Source organism: Lampris incognitus, chromosome 19 (genome assembly GCF_029633865.1).
Source record: "Lampris incognitus isolate fLamInc1 chromosome 19, fLamInc1.hap2, whole genome shotgun sequence".
Lineage (NCBI taxonomy): Eukaryota > Metazoa > Chordata > Actinopteri > Lampriformes > Lampridae > Lampris > Lampris incognitus.
Window position 1 is genome coordinate 39545879 of NC_079229.1, and position 17281 is coordinate 39563159.

Here is a 17281-nt window from a genome sequence, read left to right on the forward strand (position 1 = left end):
TCTTAGAAACCTTGGTGTTATGTTTGATCATAGCATGTCCTTTACTTCTCATGTCAAGATGTTGATCCATTTCTGCTTTCATCATTTGAGAAACATTGCTCGGCCTAACCCTGTTGTATTGGGTGCTGAGATAGAAATTATTATTCATGTGTTCATCGCTACACACATCAACTATTGTAATTCACTTTTTACTTGCCTTAGCAAATCCTCTCTGGTTCAGCTACACATGATTCAGAATGCTGCTGCAAGAATTCTAACTAGAACGAGCAATGCTCTCACATTACTCCCATTCTGGCGTCCTTACACTGGCTTCCAGTTGAATATAGGGTTAAATTTAGGGTTTTAATGATTATATCTTTATGCAATTTATCTAGACACATGTCCAGATGAACTGATCAACTTTCTGTGGAGTAGTTATAGAGCCTTGCATGGTCCGGCATCCGCCTACATCTCCAGTCTAATTTGCCCCTACACAACATCCAGGTCAATGAGGTCCTCTGATAAATGCGTATTGTGTGTACCTCGTACCAGGCTCCAAACCAAGGGGGGATCGAGCTTTCACAGCAGTTGCCTCTGAACCTTGGTTTTGTGGTCTGTTGACTCCGTGGACATTTTTAAAACTCACCTGTTGAGTCTGGCTTTTGTTCAGTCTTTGTCTAATTGTGCATTGCTTGTTATTGTTTGGCCTATGTAATCTCTGTTTACCTTTTAATCTTTATTTAATGTCTTTGTGAAGCATGTTGTGACTTTGCCTGTGAAAGGTGCCATATGAATAAACTTTACGTACTTTATTCAGTTCTGTTCTGTTCATATCCTAACCCTAACCCAACCCAAACTCTAACCCTAACCCCTAACTCTAACCCTAACCCCTAACCCTAACCTCTTACCCCTAACCCTAATCCTAACCCTAGCCCTAATGCTCTCACCTTGGCTCAGAAACAGCCTATCTTATCCCTTGATAACGGAGCGTGCTATGAGTGACACACAAACAGGCAATTATTGGGGTGTCCCGGTGGCTCACCTGGTAGAGCGCATACCATGTAAGGCAGAGTCCCTACTGCAGCAGCCTGGGTTCGAATCCGGCCCAGGCCCTTTGCTGCAAGTCATCCCCTCTCTCTTGCCTGGCTTTCCTGTCTCTCTATTGTCCCTATCAAGGAGGTGGCGAGTATCACTATCTAATAAAGCAGAAATGCAAAAATAAAAATAAAAATCTAAACAGCAAATTATTTAACAGACAAAACTCCCAAGTCTGCTTTCTCCCTGGCTCATAAACAGTCTACCATATCCCTTGATAATGGAGTGTGCTACAAGTGACACGCAAACAGCAATCATTTAACAGGTGTGTTGTTTGGTTACACCATCGACATGTGATGCAACAGAAACACTGTGGAGGGAGAAAATTAGTGCAGACGGTGAGGAAATTGTTGAGTAAAAAAGAACAGGTTAGCTCTCCAGTATGGCAGTTTTTTTTTTAAGTCTTAAGTTTTAAGTTAAAATTATTACCTGTGTGTTTTGATAAATAAAGTGGTTAAATTCAAAATTAAGCGCTTAAATTAAACCTTTTTTTTCTTAGTCTTTATTAAAAAAATAGGTTGTTATTGTTATCAATAATAATCGATATCAACTGAAATAATGTTTTACTGTGATGAATATTCCAGCTATATTGTACAGACCTAACAGCAGCGGCTTCCCACAGAAGGCTTTTTTAACCCTCTCAAACACCACCTGACACTGTTTCATTCACTGGACCGGATCTGAGGTAGCCTTTCGGGTGAGGTTGGTCAGGGGACTAGTCAGCTCAGCAAAGGTGGGGATGAACCGCCTGTAGTAGCCAGTCAGTACCAGGAATGCCCTCACCTGCTTTTTCGTCTTGGGCATTGGGCTGGCCACAATCGCTATGGTCTTATCTATGTGGGGATGCACCTGCTACTTAAGTGGTACCCCAGATACCGTACCGACTGCGCACTTCTTCGGGTTGGCTGTGATCCCAACTGCCTCAAGGAGTCGAGAACCACCACTACACTTTTAGCCGAGATGTTGCGCATGGCACGGCTTTGAGATAGCACGTTGCGCAGTTCCACTATGACTACCACAAAGTGGTATCTCTGTGCACTCAGGTCTAATGGGACCTCAAACAGGACCTCAATTAATTAATTGTAATGGCTGCAATGTCACTTTTGGGGTGGCTAGCAGGTTTACCAATTGAAATTTTGGCAAGTCGCACACCACCGCCAGATGTGGCCATGAATGCCCGGCCAGTAAAATTGAGCCATTATCCGGCTGAGTGTTTTATTATAATTGAGGTGACCTGCCATGGGGTTGTGATGGGCTGCCTGGAAGATCATTTCCCAACAGTCTTTCGACACTAGCAATTGAGTGGTTTCTTGCCAAGTGTTAGTGTCGCGATTCACTCAATATAACCGGTCTCTGATCAGGCCACCACTGGATACTTGTGGATGTCCCCATGCACACATGGAATTTCCATCCACACCGCCTCCAACAATGCCCCGCGTTTACGGATTAGCATCTGTGTGCAGTCTTTATCCACCAAAGCCTGATATTATTCCCCTTACATACTACTTACCGGCATGCTGTATCGCCCACTTGACTGGGTGAGGGAGTTGACAGGCCAAGAAACCGGCCCACCTGGCCCACCTCCATTAATAGACACTCTCCACAAGTGGTCCGGCTTCCCACACCGCCAGCACTCCTGGCCTGATGTCCAGGGCACCCCCTGTGGGTCTGGGAGGGCAGAGGCTGAAGCTGGGCCCTGTGGATTAGGGAAGAGGGAGGGGTAGGCGTTGTGGGCTTCTCTGTAGTGGTGGTGTGTGGGTGCATGTGTGTGTGTATGTGTGTGTGTGTGGGGGGGCGTGCCTGTGATCTCCTTGGGCCGGGATGTGGTAAGCTGCCAGCTTGCCACATTGATCCTTGGCAGGAAGGGCGACGTGGTCCTCCGCCAGGGTGACAGCCTTGCCTAGGCCCTCCAGATGATGTGGCACTGGACCCAGTCAGTGGTCACTGACGGGAGACTGGTGATGGACTATTCCAGTGCCACTAGCTGGTTAATATCATCACTCTCGTTGGACCTGGTCGCAGCCATAGTCTCATTGCATTCAGGAGCTGCCATGTGAGAATGAAGGGATGGTCCGCATCCTCCAGGGCCAACATCCTGAACAGCGCCAATGTCCTTCTGGCTTGACCCCCACCTGGTCCAGGATGGCTCGCCTGATCAAGTCGTAGTCCCACTAGGAGGATGCCAGTAGGCTGTGTGTGGTGGCTTGTGCCTTCCCGGTGAGCAAGAGGAGCATGGCACACAATTCATTCCTCCTCCAGCCACCCACATGCCGACACTGTGCTTCTGAAGATGTCAAAAAATGCCTCAGGGTTGTCAGCAGATGTCATCTTGGAGAGGTTAATCTGGGGCTGATGAGGTGGCCAGATCACCCCTGTGGGCAGCTGAAGGGGAGCGCAGAAGCTCCTTCAGGAGAGCCGATCTTATACCTGCTGAGCAGCCAGCTCCTGCAGGGCTTGTGTCTGCTGGTGCTGCATATGGGCCTGGCCCTCCTGGAGGTCGACGATTTGGTGGAGGGTTCACCCCAGTAGAGAGCCTTGCTGCTCCATACACTAACCCATACAGGCCACCACTGCAGCAAGTCTGTTGCCACGAGGATGGGTCTGGTATCGAGGACGGACACAGGTTTAGCGAAATAATCAAATCAAATCAATTTTATTTGTATAGCCCAATTTCACAAATTACAAATTTGCCTCAGTGGGCTTAACAGCAACACAACATCCTGTCCTTAGAGCCTAAATACAGGATTTTATTTACAGAAATATTCACAACTTTAATGTGTCTGGTCAGCACGTCGTATGGGCCAGTATTCGGCTGTGCTGGAGCCTCTGAAGCCCTTCTGTGTCCACTTGCAGCCGAGATGAAGCCACACCCCACTCATCTATTAACTCAAGCTAATGTGTGTGTGTGTGTGTGTGTGTGTGTGTGTGTGTGTGTGTGTGTGTGTGTGTGTGTGTGTGTGTGTGTGTGTGTGTGTGTGTGTGTGTGTGTGTGTGTGTGTGTGTTTGTGTGTGTGTGTGTGTGTGTGTGTTTAGTGGAAGGTTCGGAGGACTCTGGCCTTCTCCCTCCATGAGTTGGCTCTGATCCTGGGGGAGGAGCTAATTTCAGAGGACCTGCTGCCAATCTTCAACAGGTAGGCTGGATCATGCTGGTTGGATTGGCTGTGACCACAGAGTCCTACATGCTGTCAGTTATTAACTAGTTCATGATAACAGAGGGACAGTTCAGCAGAGGGCTATTGAATGAAGACAGGTAAGTAGCTTAGCAAGCTACCTTTCATAGTGACTCAGGTTGTGTTTCACTTTTGTCAAAGTAACTTTTAATAGGTGTCTGGGTAGTGTGGCGGTCTATTCTGTTGCCTACCAACATGGGGATCATCGGTTCGAATCCCCGTGTTACCTCCAGCTTGGTTGGGCGTCCCTTGATCCCTTGGTTGGCCGTGTCTGTGGGTGGGAAGCCGGATGTGGGTATGTGTCCTGGTGGCTGCACTAGCGCCTCCTCTGGTCAGTCGAGGCACCTGTTCAGGGGGGAGGGGGAACTGGGGGGAATAGCGTGATCCTCCCATGCACTACGTCCCTCTGGTGAAACTCCTCACTGTCAGGTGAAAAGAAGCGGCTGGTGAATCCACATGTATGGTGTGACAACCCCGGTGTCAGCCCAGCTTCTGCACCATGGTCAGCGACCCAGCACAGCCCAGAAACACACCTGTACCCACTTCCCCCCTCAACGAGAGGGAGACTCAGCGACACACCTGGCCCCAATCAGAGGCTGATGAGGAGCCCAAGGATAATAGGGAGCCAGAGACAGCCGCCAGGGGGCGAGAGAGAAAGCTATAGACAGCCGCCAGGGGGCGAGAGAGAAAGCTATAGTTGTGTTGGTTGCCCAGCGTAGGAGCCAAGGAAGACGGGAGCCAGCCGGCTCGGACGAGGAACAGGACTCCTGTGGAGCGTTTTTCCTTGTGTGTTCTGAATAAATGCCCACAGCGGGCTCAACTTGCCGACAGTCTCTGTTTCGTTGTTGGGTCGGGTGCTAAGTTCCCCCGTGGTTGTCACAGTTGGTGGAGGATGCGGGCAGAGTGAACCCACTACCAGAACACCTGATTCAGTGAAGCAGACCGTGAACAGCCGAAACATGGAGGCAGCAATGCAGTTGCTGATCCAAGCCCAAACCAAGCGGGCTGAGGGCATGGCCACTCTCCAGACGATGGTGGCGCAGCTGGGCGCCTGACACACCACGGCGCTGCCCGGAGGGACACCAGGTAGCCGTCTCACCAAACAAACACTGGAGGACGACGTGACGGCGTACCTGGAGGTCTTCGAGCGGGTGGCAACGCGAGAGGGCTGGCCCGAGGCGCAATGGGCAAATATCGTCGCCCCGTTCCTGACGGGAGATACACAGCGGGCATACCAGGACTTGGACACTGTAAGTGCAGCCAACTATAAAACTGTTAAGAAAGAGATTCTGAATATTCATGGACACAATTTGGCTACTAGGGCCCAACGGATTTTTTCGTGGGAATATAATGGCACCGAGCCGGTGTGCAGCCAGTTGGCTCAATTGCGAAGGCTAACACGTAATTGGTTGACAGAGGGGGATGGCCCGGCCGTGGTTGACAGGGTCGTACTTGATAAATGTGTATGCTCCCTGCCACCGGAGGCCCAAAGGTGGGCCATCCAGAAATCCCCAACTTCAATTGATGAACTAGCTCAAGTGCTGTAAGCATACCAGGTAGCCCAGCAGATGAAGGGTGCGGCCGCCCAAAGCACTTGCCCTAGGGAGGCGCGGCCCGAGAGACAGGCGAGGGGTGGGGAGCGAGGCATGCCAGCCCCGCCCACCACCGCCCAGAAAGGAACCTGAGCACCATCACCCCAAAAGGACTGGCACTGCTATTCATGTGGACAGAAGGGACACCTAGCTCGCCAGTGCCCCGGTGGAGGCGAAGCCTCCATGCCCACTGCCAGTGCCCCAGAACCCCCTTCAGCTGGACGCTGTTTATTCTCCGACTGCCTGACCTCCGAGGGGTCTGAAGCGCCCCACCTACCAGTAAAAGTGGGGTGTCAGGATACGTGGGCTCTTCTCGACACGGGCAGTCACCTGTCCCTGGTCCGACCCAACCTCGTCGATGGCCCCCCAGGGAAGATGGTGGAAGTGACCTGCATACATGGCGACGTCCGCAGCTACCCAACTCATCACATCGTGATCCAGACCCCAAAGGGTACGTATGCGGTACAGGCTGGGGTGGTCCCAGAGCTGCCGGGTCCCCTCCTCCTGGGCCGAGACTGCCCCCTGCTGGAGAAGTACTGGGGTGAATGCTGCGACAGAGGCCGAGGCCGGCCACGCGCCACCCGGAGGCGCAGGGACCATCGTCCCGTTGCGTGCGCAGCTCTGAGGTCCCCCACACACTCGACTGATGAAGGGCCTGGAGGAGAGGATGACGTGGCTCAGCGTGAGCAACAGGCCTCCCTGGAGACACAGGAGACTGCAACCGCCAGTGAGCAGGCCCGCCCACCGCCCGCCATGGACAGCCCTGACACCGCCGTGGCCTCGCCAGCCCCAGCTCAGCAGACAGGCCTGGACCCGGACAGCTCCCCCCTCACCACGCTGTCAGACTTCCCATTTGCTGCTGGGGATGGAGCCGCCCGAGAAGGGCGATTCGCAACGGCACAGGTCCTGAGGAATGCCTGGGCGCAGGTGCGAGTCCACGATGGGAAGCCCCTAGATCCGGTGAGTCCCCTTGTTTATCCTCACTTCGCCACTCGGCGCCATCTACTGTATAGAGTAGTGAAAAGCAATGGGGATGTGGTAGAGCAGCTGGTCGTACCCCGGCCATATGTAACCAAAGTACTGTACATGGCCCACACCCACCTATTAGGGGCGCACCTAGGAATGGAGAAGACCCGGGAGAGAATTGAGGCAAGGTTTTATTGGCCTGGGTTGAAGAAGGAAGTCTGTGATTATTGTAGAGAATGCCCCGAGTGTCAGAAAAATGCACCCAGGCCTACCGTGCGCAACCCCCTAGTCCCATTGCCGATAACCGAAACCCCATTTGAGAGACTGGCTATGGACATAGTGGGGCCTCTCCCCAAGACCAGCAGAGGCCACAGATATCTACTGGTGATGGTGGACTATGCCACTCGGAATCCTGAAGCTGTGCCACTGCGTGCCGCCTCTTCCAAGTCTGTAGCCAGGGAGCTGATGCTGCTGTTTAGCCGGGTGGGGATTGCCAGGGAAATCTTAACAGACCAGGGCTCCTGCTTTATGTCCAGGGTCTTAAAGGATCTCCTGAGTCTCTTACAGGTGAAGCAGCTGAGGACGTCTGTGTACCACCCCCAGACAGACGGGCTGGTGGAGAGATTTAACAAGACCCTCAAGAGCATGTTGAAGAAGGTAATCGACCTTGATGGGAAGAATTGGGACCAGCTCCTGCCACATGTGCTCTTCACCATCCGGGAGGTACCCCAGGCCTCCACTGGGTTCTCCCTGTTCGAGCTGCTGTATGGGAGGAGACCGAGGTGGCTGCTCGACCTAGCCAAGGAAGTCTGGGAGAGCCGTCCCTCCCCCCACCACTCCATCATCGAACACGTGGAGGGGATGAAGAAGAGGCTGGCCCAGATCTGGCCGGTGGTGCGGACGCACCTGGTACAGGCCCAGCAAGCCCAGGCCCGGGTGTACGACAGAGGGGCCCAGGTACGTACCTTCCAGCCAGGTGAGAAGGTACTGGTCCTAATCCCCTCATCTCAATGTAAGTTCCTGGCCAAGTGGCAGGGGCCTTACGAGGTGGTTGAGCAGGTGGGGAAGGTGAACTATGTGGTAAGACAGCCGGGGAGAAGGAAACCTACCCAGCTCTACCATATCAATCTGCTTAAAAAGTGGCACTCTCACCCTGTCCCACAGGCCGGTCCAGTGTTTCTAACCCACTCCCCCCCCCCCCCCGAGGTTCCAATGGGAGCCATGTTGGGGCCCAGCCAGCAGCAGGATCTCCGTGAAGTGGTCCTGCAGCACCAGGACGTCTTCTCAGAGCTGCCTGGGCGAACTACAGTGACGACTCACGACATCCACACCGAGCCAGGGGTGACCGTTCGGGTGAGGCCGTACCGGGTCCCAGAGGCGAGGCGGACAGCCATTCAGGAGGAGGTAGAAAAGATGCTGAAGTTAGGGGTGATAGAGGAGTCTCAGAGCCATTGGTCTAGCCCCATAGTCCTTGTACCTAAGCCAGATGGGACTTTTAGGTTTTGCAATGATTTCAGGCAGCTGAATGCAGTATCCAGGTTTGACGCCTATCCCATGCCCCGGGTAGACGAGCTCATTGAGCGGCTAGGGCCAGCCCGTTTCATTACAACCCTGGACTTAACTAAAGGCTATTGGCAGGTTCCCCTGACGCCGGCTGCAAGGGAGAAGATGGCGTTTGCGACCCCAACCGGGCTGTACCAATACACCGTACTCCCGTTCGGGGTACATGGGGCCCCGCCACCTTCCAGCGGATGATGGACCGGGTCCTGGGTCCTCACTGGGCCTACGCCGCGGCCTACCTGGACGACATTGTGATCCACAGCGCCACCTGGGGGGTCACCTGACCCACCTGCGAGCTGTCCTGGGGGCCCTGAGGGCTGCGGGCCTCACAGCCAACTCGCGGAAGTGCCGCCTTGGGGTTGAGGAAGCCTCGTACCTGGGCTACCGAGTGGGACGAGGCAACGTGTGGCCCCAGGAACTGAAGCTGGAGGCCATCAGGGAGTGGCCCCGCCCTGTGATGAAAAAACAGGTGAAGTTGTTCCTTGGACTGGTGGGGTACTACCAGAGGTTAATCCCCCAGTATGCAACCCTGGCCGGCCCGCTCCACGACCTCACCAAGAAGCACCTACCTGACCGCGTTCTCTGGACCAGAGAAGCGGAGGAGGCCTTCACCACGCTCAGGCAAGCCCTCTGCTCTGATTCAGTACTGGTTACCCCTGATTTTGCCCTGCCTTTTGTTGTCCAAACTGATGCTTCAGCCATAGGGGTGGGAGCAGTCCTCTCCCAGGTGAAGGATGGAGAGGAGCATCCGGTGACCTACGTAAGCCGCAAGTTCCTGCCCCATGAGCGGGCATACTCCACCGTAGAGAAGGAGGCATTGGCCATCAAGTGGGCAGTGGAGAAGCTCCGCTACTACCTCCTGGGGAGACGCTTCGACCTCGTCACGGACCACGCTCTGCTCCGGTGGATGGCCGCCGCCAAGGACACGAACGAGCGGGTAACATGATGGTTCCTTATGTTGCAGGATTACAGTTTCCGAGTGGTGCACCGCCCGGGACGGGAGAACGCCAACGCTGACGCCCTGTCCCGCCGCGATGCCTACCTCTGGGCCATCCGTGGGGACCCTGGCTTCCTTCTAGGGAGGGGGAGTTGTGACAACCCTGGTGTCAGCCCAGCTTCTGCACCATGGCCAGCGACCCAGCACAGCCCAGAAACACACCTCTACCCACTTCCCCCCTCAACGAGAGGGAGACTGAGCAACACACCTGGCCCCAATCAGAGGCTGATGAGGAGCCCAAGGATAAAAGGGAGCCAGAGACAGCCACCAGGGGGCGAGAGAGAAAGCTATAGACAGCCGCCAGGGGGCGAGAGAGAAAGCTATAGTTGTGTTGGTTGCCCAGCGTAGGAGCCAAGGAAGACGGGAGCCAGCCGGCTCGGACGAGGAGCAGGACTCCTGTGGAGCGTTTTTCCTTGTGTGTTTTGAATAAATGCCCACAGCGGGCTCAACTTGCCGACGGTCTCTGTTTCGTTGTTGGGTCAGGTGCTAAGTTCCCCTGTGGTTGTCGCAATGGGAGGAGACATGTTGGTCTGCAGCCCTCCCCGGATCAGCAGAGGGGGTGGAGCAGAGACCGGGACGGCTTGGAAGAGTCGGGTAATTGGCCAAGAGCAATTGGGGAGAAAAAGGGGGAAAAGAAAAAAAAGAAAATTATGTCAGAACTTTTTCTACTCTTTTTTTTTATTATTGCAACCTATAAAAAAATGAAAAACAAACATTTTAGGGAAAAAATAAATACAAAACCGGTTACACAAGTTTTCACATCCATTTATAATTAGAGGTGTGGCTGTGTTCAGAATTAACCAGTCACATCAAAACTCAAGTTAAATAGTAGTCAGTATACACCCGCCATCAGCTGAAGTGACTGTGATGAACCCCAAATACAGTTCTGGTGTTCCTGTAGGATGTTCCTGACATCTTAGTTGCATCTAACTGCAAAAGCTATGGTCCACATGGAGCTCACAGAGCATGGATGGGATGTCGTTGTTGAAAGGTATGGATCAGGAAGGGGGTAGGAATCAGATATACCATGGAACACAGGGAAGACCACCATCAACAGGGGGAGAAGATATGGCACAAAAGTGACATCACCAAGAACAACACCTCTTCTTTCAGGTTCTCCCGTTAAGGGTCGCCACAGCAGAACATCTGCTTGTATCACTTCCTCTGTTGATATCTCTCTGTTTGTCTGTGCTTGTATCACTTCCTCTGTTCATATCTGTCTGTCTGTGCTTGTATCACTCCCTCTGTTGATATCTCTCTGTCTATCTGTGCTTGTATCACTCCCTCTGTTGATATCTCTCTGTTTGTCTGTGCTTGTATCACTTCCTCTGTTTATATCTGTCTGTCTGTGCTTGTATCACTTCCTCTGTTGATATCTCTCTGTGTGTCTGTGCTTGTATCACTTCCTCTGTTGATATCTGTCTATCTGTGCTTGTATCACTTCCTCTGTTGATATCTCTCTGTCTGTCTGTGCTTGTATCACTTCCTCTGTGGTTATCTCTCTGTCTATCTGTGCTTGTATCACTTCCTCTGTTGATATCTGTCTGTCTATCTGTGCTTGTATCACTTCCTCTTGACATCTCTCTGTCTGTGCTTGTATCACTTCCTCTGTTGATATCTGTCTGTCTATCTGTGCTTGTATCACTTCCTCTGTCGATATCTCTCTGTCTATCTGTGCTTGTATCACTTCCTCTGTTGATATCTCTCTGTCTATCTGTGCTTGTATCACTTCCTCTGTTGATATCTCTCTGTCTATCTGTGCTTGTATCACTTCCTCTGTTGATATCTGTCTGTCTATCTGTGCTTGTATCACTCCCTCTGTTGATATCTCTCTGTCTATCTGTGCTTGTATCACTTCCTCTGTTGATATCTCTCTGTCTATCTTTGCTTGTATCACTTCCTCTTGATATCTCTCTGTCTATCTCTGCTTGTATCACTTCCTCTGTTGATATCTGTCTGTCTATCTGTGCTTGTACCACTTCCTTTTTGATATCTCTCTGTCTGTGCTTGTATCACTTCCTCTGTTGATATCTGTCTGTCTATCTGTGCTTGTATCACTTCCTCTGTTGATATCTCTCTGTCTATCTTTGCTTGTATCACTTCCTCTGTTGATATCTGTCTGTCTATCTTTGCTTGTATCACTTCCTCTGTTGATATCTCTCTGTCTATCTGTGCTTGTATCACTTCCTCTGTTGATATCTCTCTGTCTATTTGTGCTTGTATCACTTCCTCTGTTGATATCTCTCTGTCTATCTGTGCTTGTATCACTTCCTCTGTTGATATCTCTCTGTCTATCTGTGCTTGTATCACTTCCTCTGTTGATATCTGTCTATCTGTGCTTGTATCACTCTCTCTGTTGATATCTCTGTCCATCTGTGCTTGTATCACTTCCTCTGTTGATATCTCTCTGTCTATCTGTGCTTGTACCACTTCCTCTTGATATCTCTCTGTCTGTGCTTGTATCACTTCCTCTGTTGATATCTCTCTGTCTATCTGTGCTTGTATCACTTCCTCTGTTGATATCTGTCTGTCTATCTTTGCTTGTATCACTTCCTCTTGATATCTCTCTGTCTGTGCTTGTATCACTTCCTCTGTTGATATCTCCGTCTATCTCTGCTTGTATCACATCCTCTGTTGATATCTGTCTGTCTATCTGTGCTTGTATCACTTCCTCTGTTGATATCTCTCTGTCTATCTGTGCTTGTATCACTTCCTCTGTTGATATCTCTCTGTCTATCTGTGCTTGTATCACTTCCTCTGTTGATATCTGTCTGTCTATCTGTGCTTGTTTGACTTCCTCTGTTGATATCTCTCTGTCTATCTGTGCTTGTATCACTTCCTCTGTTGATCTCTCTCTGTCTATCTGTGCTTGTATCACTTCCTCTGTTGATATCTCTCTGTCTATCTGTGCTTGTATCACTTCCTCTGTTGATATCTGTCTGTCTATCTGTGCTTGTATCACTCTCTCTGTTGATATCTCTCTGTCTATCTGTGCTTGTATCACTTCCTCTGTTGATATCTGTCTGTCTATCTGTGCTTGTATCACTTCCTCTGTTGATATCTCTCTGTCTATCTGTGCTTGTATCACTCTCTCTGTTGATATCTCTCTGTCTATCTGTGCTTGTATCACTTCCTCTGTTGATATCTCTCTGTCTATCTCTGCTTGTATCACTTCCTCTGTTGATATCTGTCTGTCTATCTGTGCTTGTATCACTTCCTCTTGATATCTCTCTGTCTGTGCTTGTATCACTTCCTCTGTTGATATCTGTCTGTCTATCTGTGCTTGTATCACTTCCTCTGTTGATATCTCTCTGTCTATCTGTGCTTGTATCACTTCCTCTGTTGATATCTCTCTGTCTATCTGTGCTTGTATCACTTCCTCTGTTGATATCTGTCTGTCTATATGTGCTTGTATCACTTCCTCTGTTGATATCTCTCTGTCTATCTGTGCTTGTATCACTCTCTCTGTTGATATCTCTCTGTCTATCTGTGCTTGTATCACTCCCTCTGTTGATATCTCTCTGTCCATCTGTGCTTGTATCACTTCCTCTGTTGATATCGCTGTCTATCTGTGCTTGTATCACTTCCTCTGTTGATATCTCTCTGTCTATCTGTGCTTGTATCACTTCCTCTGTTGATATCTCTCTGTCTATCTGTGCTTGTATCACTTCCTCTGTTGATATCTCTCTGTCTATCTGTGCTTGTATCACTTCCTCTGTTGATACCTCTCTGTCTATCTGTGCTTGTATCACTTCCTCTGTTGATATCTCTCTGTCTATCTGTGCTTGTATCACTCCCTCTGTTGATATCTCTCTGTCTATCTGTGCTTGTATCACATTCTCTGTTGATATCTCTCTGTCTATCTGTGCTTGTATCACTCCCTCTGTTGATATCTCTCTGTCTATCTGTGCTTGTATCACTCCCTCTGTTGATATCTCTCTGTCTATCTGTGCTTGTATCACATCCTCTGTTGATATCTCTCTGTCTATCTGTGCTTGTATCACTCCCTCTGTTGATATCTCTCTGTCTATCTGTGCTTGGTCCTCAAGGGCAATTTTTGGGATGGTCAAACCGTCTAAAGGGAAAACGTGACGCGTCGCTGGGCGGTTCTGAACTATAAAGGGTAATAGAAAGTTGTTTAAGCTGGTTATCGATGGTGTCAGGGTCTGTAGTCTTTACCCCTGCTGCTGTGCAAATTTCAGAAATATTGTTAATTGAACTTTTTGGCCATAATTCCGGAAGGTATGTTTGGTGCAGAAACAACACAGAACATCACCAAACGAACACCATACCCACAATGCAGCATGGCGGTGGCAGCATCAGGCTTTGGAGCTGCTTTTCTTCTGCTTGAACTGGGGCTTTAGTCAAGGTGGAGGGATCATGAGTAGCTCCAAATACCAGTTGATTTTGGTGCAAAACCTTAAGGCGTCTGCTAGAAAGCTGACGATGCAGAGGAACTTCACATGTCAGAACAACAATGACCAACAGCACACACCACATCAACCAAGGAATGGCTTCACCAAAAGAAGATCACGTTTAGAAATGGCCCAGCCAGAGCCCTGATCAAACTGACAATCTGGGGTGACCTGAAGAGGGCTGTGCACAGGAGACGCCCTGGCTTTCTGACGGATCTACAACATTGTTGCAAGGAAGAGTGGGAGCATATCGCCAAGTCAAGACATGCCGAGCTGATAGACTCCGGCTGTAAGAGTGCTGTAATAAAATCAAAAGGTTCTTCAACTAGCTTATTGTAAGTTGTGTATTTTTTCCTAAAATGTTTGCTTTTTCCCCCACTTTATTTTTATAGGTTGCAGTTTCACATTAGAGGTGGAAAAAGTTCTGACGTGATTTATCTTGGTTTTATTTTTTACATCAAAGACCCTGCCTGCCATTTTAACATGTGTAGACGTTATAACTGCTGTACTTTTTAAAACTACTTTGAATCTGGGGCGTCCAGGTAGCGTGGCGGTCTATTCCGTTGTCTACCAACACCAATACGGGGATCGGTGGTTCGAATCCCCATGTTACCTCCAGCTTGGTCGGGCGTCCCTACAGACACAATTGGCCATGTCTGCGGGTGGGAAGCTGGATGCAGGAATGTGTCCTGGTCGCTGCACTACTAGCGCCTCCTCTGGTCAGTCGGGGCGCCTGTTCGGGGGGGGGGGCTGGGAGAAATAGCAGAGGGGGTGGAGCAGCGACCGGGACAGCTTGGAAGAGTGGGGTAATTGGCTAAGTACAATAGGGGAGAAATAGCCACAAAAAAAAACAAAACTGCTTCGAACCTGTAGTTCCTCTAACCCACCACTCTTCTTTCTCTTTCTGTCAGAAGTCTGCTAGTAATGTTCCCCTGATATGGTTCAGTACTGATTATATGTTATCAGTACTGATTATATGTTAGTTATCAATACTGATTATATGTTATCAGTACTGATTATATGTTAGTTATCAATACTGATTATATGTTATCAGTACTGATTATATATTAGAGAAGTATATTGAGAAGTATAGAGAAGGCCAGAAGGAGTTACATTGTGTCTTTGTAGATTTAGAGAAAGCATATGACAGGGTGCCGAGAGAGGAGGTGTGGTATTGTATGAGGAAGTCGGGAGTTGCAGAGAAGGATGTAGGAGTGGTGCAGGATATGTATGAGGGAAGTGTGATAGTGATGAGGTGTGTGGTTGGAATGACAGATGGGTTCAAGGTGGAGGTGGGATTACATCAAGGATCGGCTCTGAGCCCTTTCTTGTTTGCAGTGGTGATGGACAGGTTGATGGAGGAGATCAGGCAGGAGTCTCCGTGGACGATGATGTTCGTGGATGACATTGTTATCTGTAGTGAGAGTAGGGTGCAGGTTGAGGAGAGCCTGGAGAGGTGGAGGTATGCACTGGAGAGAAGAGAAATGAAAGTCAGTAGGAGCAAGACGGAATACCTATGCGTGAATGAGAGGGAGGACAGTGGAATGGTGAGGATGCAAGCAGTGGAGGTGATGAACGTGTATGAGTTTAAATACTTGGGGTCAACTGTCCAAAGTAACGGGGAGTGCAGAAGAGAGGTGAAGAAGAGAGTACAGGCAGGGTGGAGTGGGTGGAGAAGAGAGTCAGGAGTGATGTGTGACAGAAGGGTACCAGCAAGAGTTAAGGGAAGGTTTACCAGATGGTGGTGAGACCAGCTATGTTATATGGTTTGGAGACAGTGGCACTGATGAAAAGACAGGAGGTGGAGCTGGAGGTGGCAGAGATGAAGATGATAAGATTGTCATTGGGAGTGATGAAGAAGGACAGGATTAGGAAGGAGTATATTAGAGGGACAGCTCAGGTTGGACGGTTTGGAGACAAAGCAAGAGAGACAAGACTGAGATGGTTTGGACATGTGTGGAGGAGAGATGCTGGGTATACTGGGAGAAGGATGCTGAATATGGAGCTGCCAGGGAAGAGGAGAAGAGGAAGGCCAAAGAGGAGGTTTATGGGTGTGGTGAGGGAGGACATGCAGGTGGCTGGTGTGACAGAGGAAGGTGCAGAGGACAGGAAGAAAAGGAAATGGATGATCTGCTGTGGCGCCCCCTAACGGGAGCAGCCGAAAGTAGTAGTAGTACTGATTATATGTTAGTTATTAATACTGATTATGTGTTATCAGTACTGATTATATGTTATCAATACTGATTATATGTTAGTTATCAATACTGATATGTTACTTATCAGTACTGATTATATGTTAGTTATCAATACTGATTATGCTTCAATACTGATTATGTTATCAATACTGATTATATGTTAGTTATCAATACTGTCTCTGGAAAACACTGACAGCACAGCTAGACTCTCCGTCAACACAATGAAGTGACAACCTTCTCCGTGAGAAGGGCTGAGACACCCCGACTAACTTACCTTGTACTGACACACACACCATCACCATGCGTGTGTGTGTGTGTGTGTGTGCATGTGTGCATGTGTGTGCGTGTGCGTGTGTGTGTGTGTGTGTGTGTGTGTGTGTGTGTGCATGTGTGTTTTCAGCTTTTTGAAGGATCTGGATGAAGTGAGGATTGGAATCCTGAAACATCTTTATGACTTCTTCAGGGTAAACACACACACACAATTTAAAACGCCAGCAGTCCAGACTGCTGAAGTTACCATGTCATGACAGCATGTAAGTGTTCACTGTGATGTCTGTATCTCCACCTCAACTGGTCTGTTAAGCTGTTTGTCTGTTACAAGCTGTGGGAAGACTTTTCCTCTCAAGAGGGTAATATCTGTCCATCTATACAACCTTTCTCTTCTCCTTTTCTACCTTTCTACCTTCCTTCCTTCCTTCCTAACTGTGGTCATCTCCTCTCAGCTCCTGGGTTGTGATGTTAGGAGGAAATATCTCCACCAGCTGCAGGACTTCCTGGTTACAGACAACAGCAGGAACTGGAGGTTCAGATCAGAGCTGGCAGAGTGAGTACACACACGGATCACATGTTCTGTTATAGTCCCTCAACAACACTACAGTATTATACAGTGCCTTGCATAAGTACTCACCCCCCTTGGCAGTCAACACTAATTTCTCCATTATAAAAGATACTCACACTTGTGCTCCTGAACAATATTATTGTTGTGAACCCATAAGCTCTAACAGCATGTTCCCAAAGCCAAAATAAGGTATGTTTCACTGACTTTATGTTAATAAATTAAAAACTAAAATATAGTGCTTGCATAAGTATTCACCCCCCACATATCAGTACTTTGTAGAGTACCTTTTTGGGGTAAGTATGTACAAACTTTGCACATATTTCTGGAGTAATTTTTGCCAATTTTTCTTGGCAGAACTTGTACAGGTCTTGAAGGTTGGTGGGATGACACCTCTGGACTGCGATTTTCAGTCTGTGCTACAGACTTTCAATGGGGTTGAGGTCCGGACTTTGACTTGGCCACTCCAGAACGTTC

General features: G+C 49.4%; 1 protein-coding gene across 2 annotated transcripts in view; it reads left to right on the forward strand.

Moving 5' to 3' along the window:
- The window catches only part of ppp4r1 (protein phosphatase 4, regulatory subunit 1), a 62575-nt gene that overhangs the window by 36357 nt on the left and 8937 nt on the right, over positions 1 to 17281 (forward strand). For both annotated transcript variants that reach the window (XM_056299670.1, XM_056299671.1), the window contains 3 exons: positions 4108 to 4205; positions 16370 to 16433; positions 16692 to 16792. In XM_056299670.1, the coding sequence (XP_056155645.1) occupies positions 4108 to 4205; positions 16370 to 16433; positions 16692 to 16792 (263 nt within the window). The remainder of the gene's footprint in view (positions 1 to 4107; positions 4206 to 16369; positions 16434 to 16691; positions 16793 to 17281) is intronic.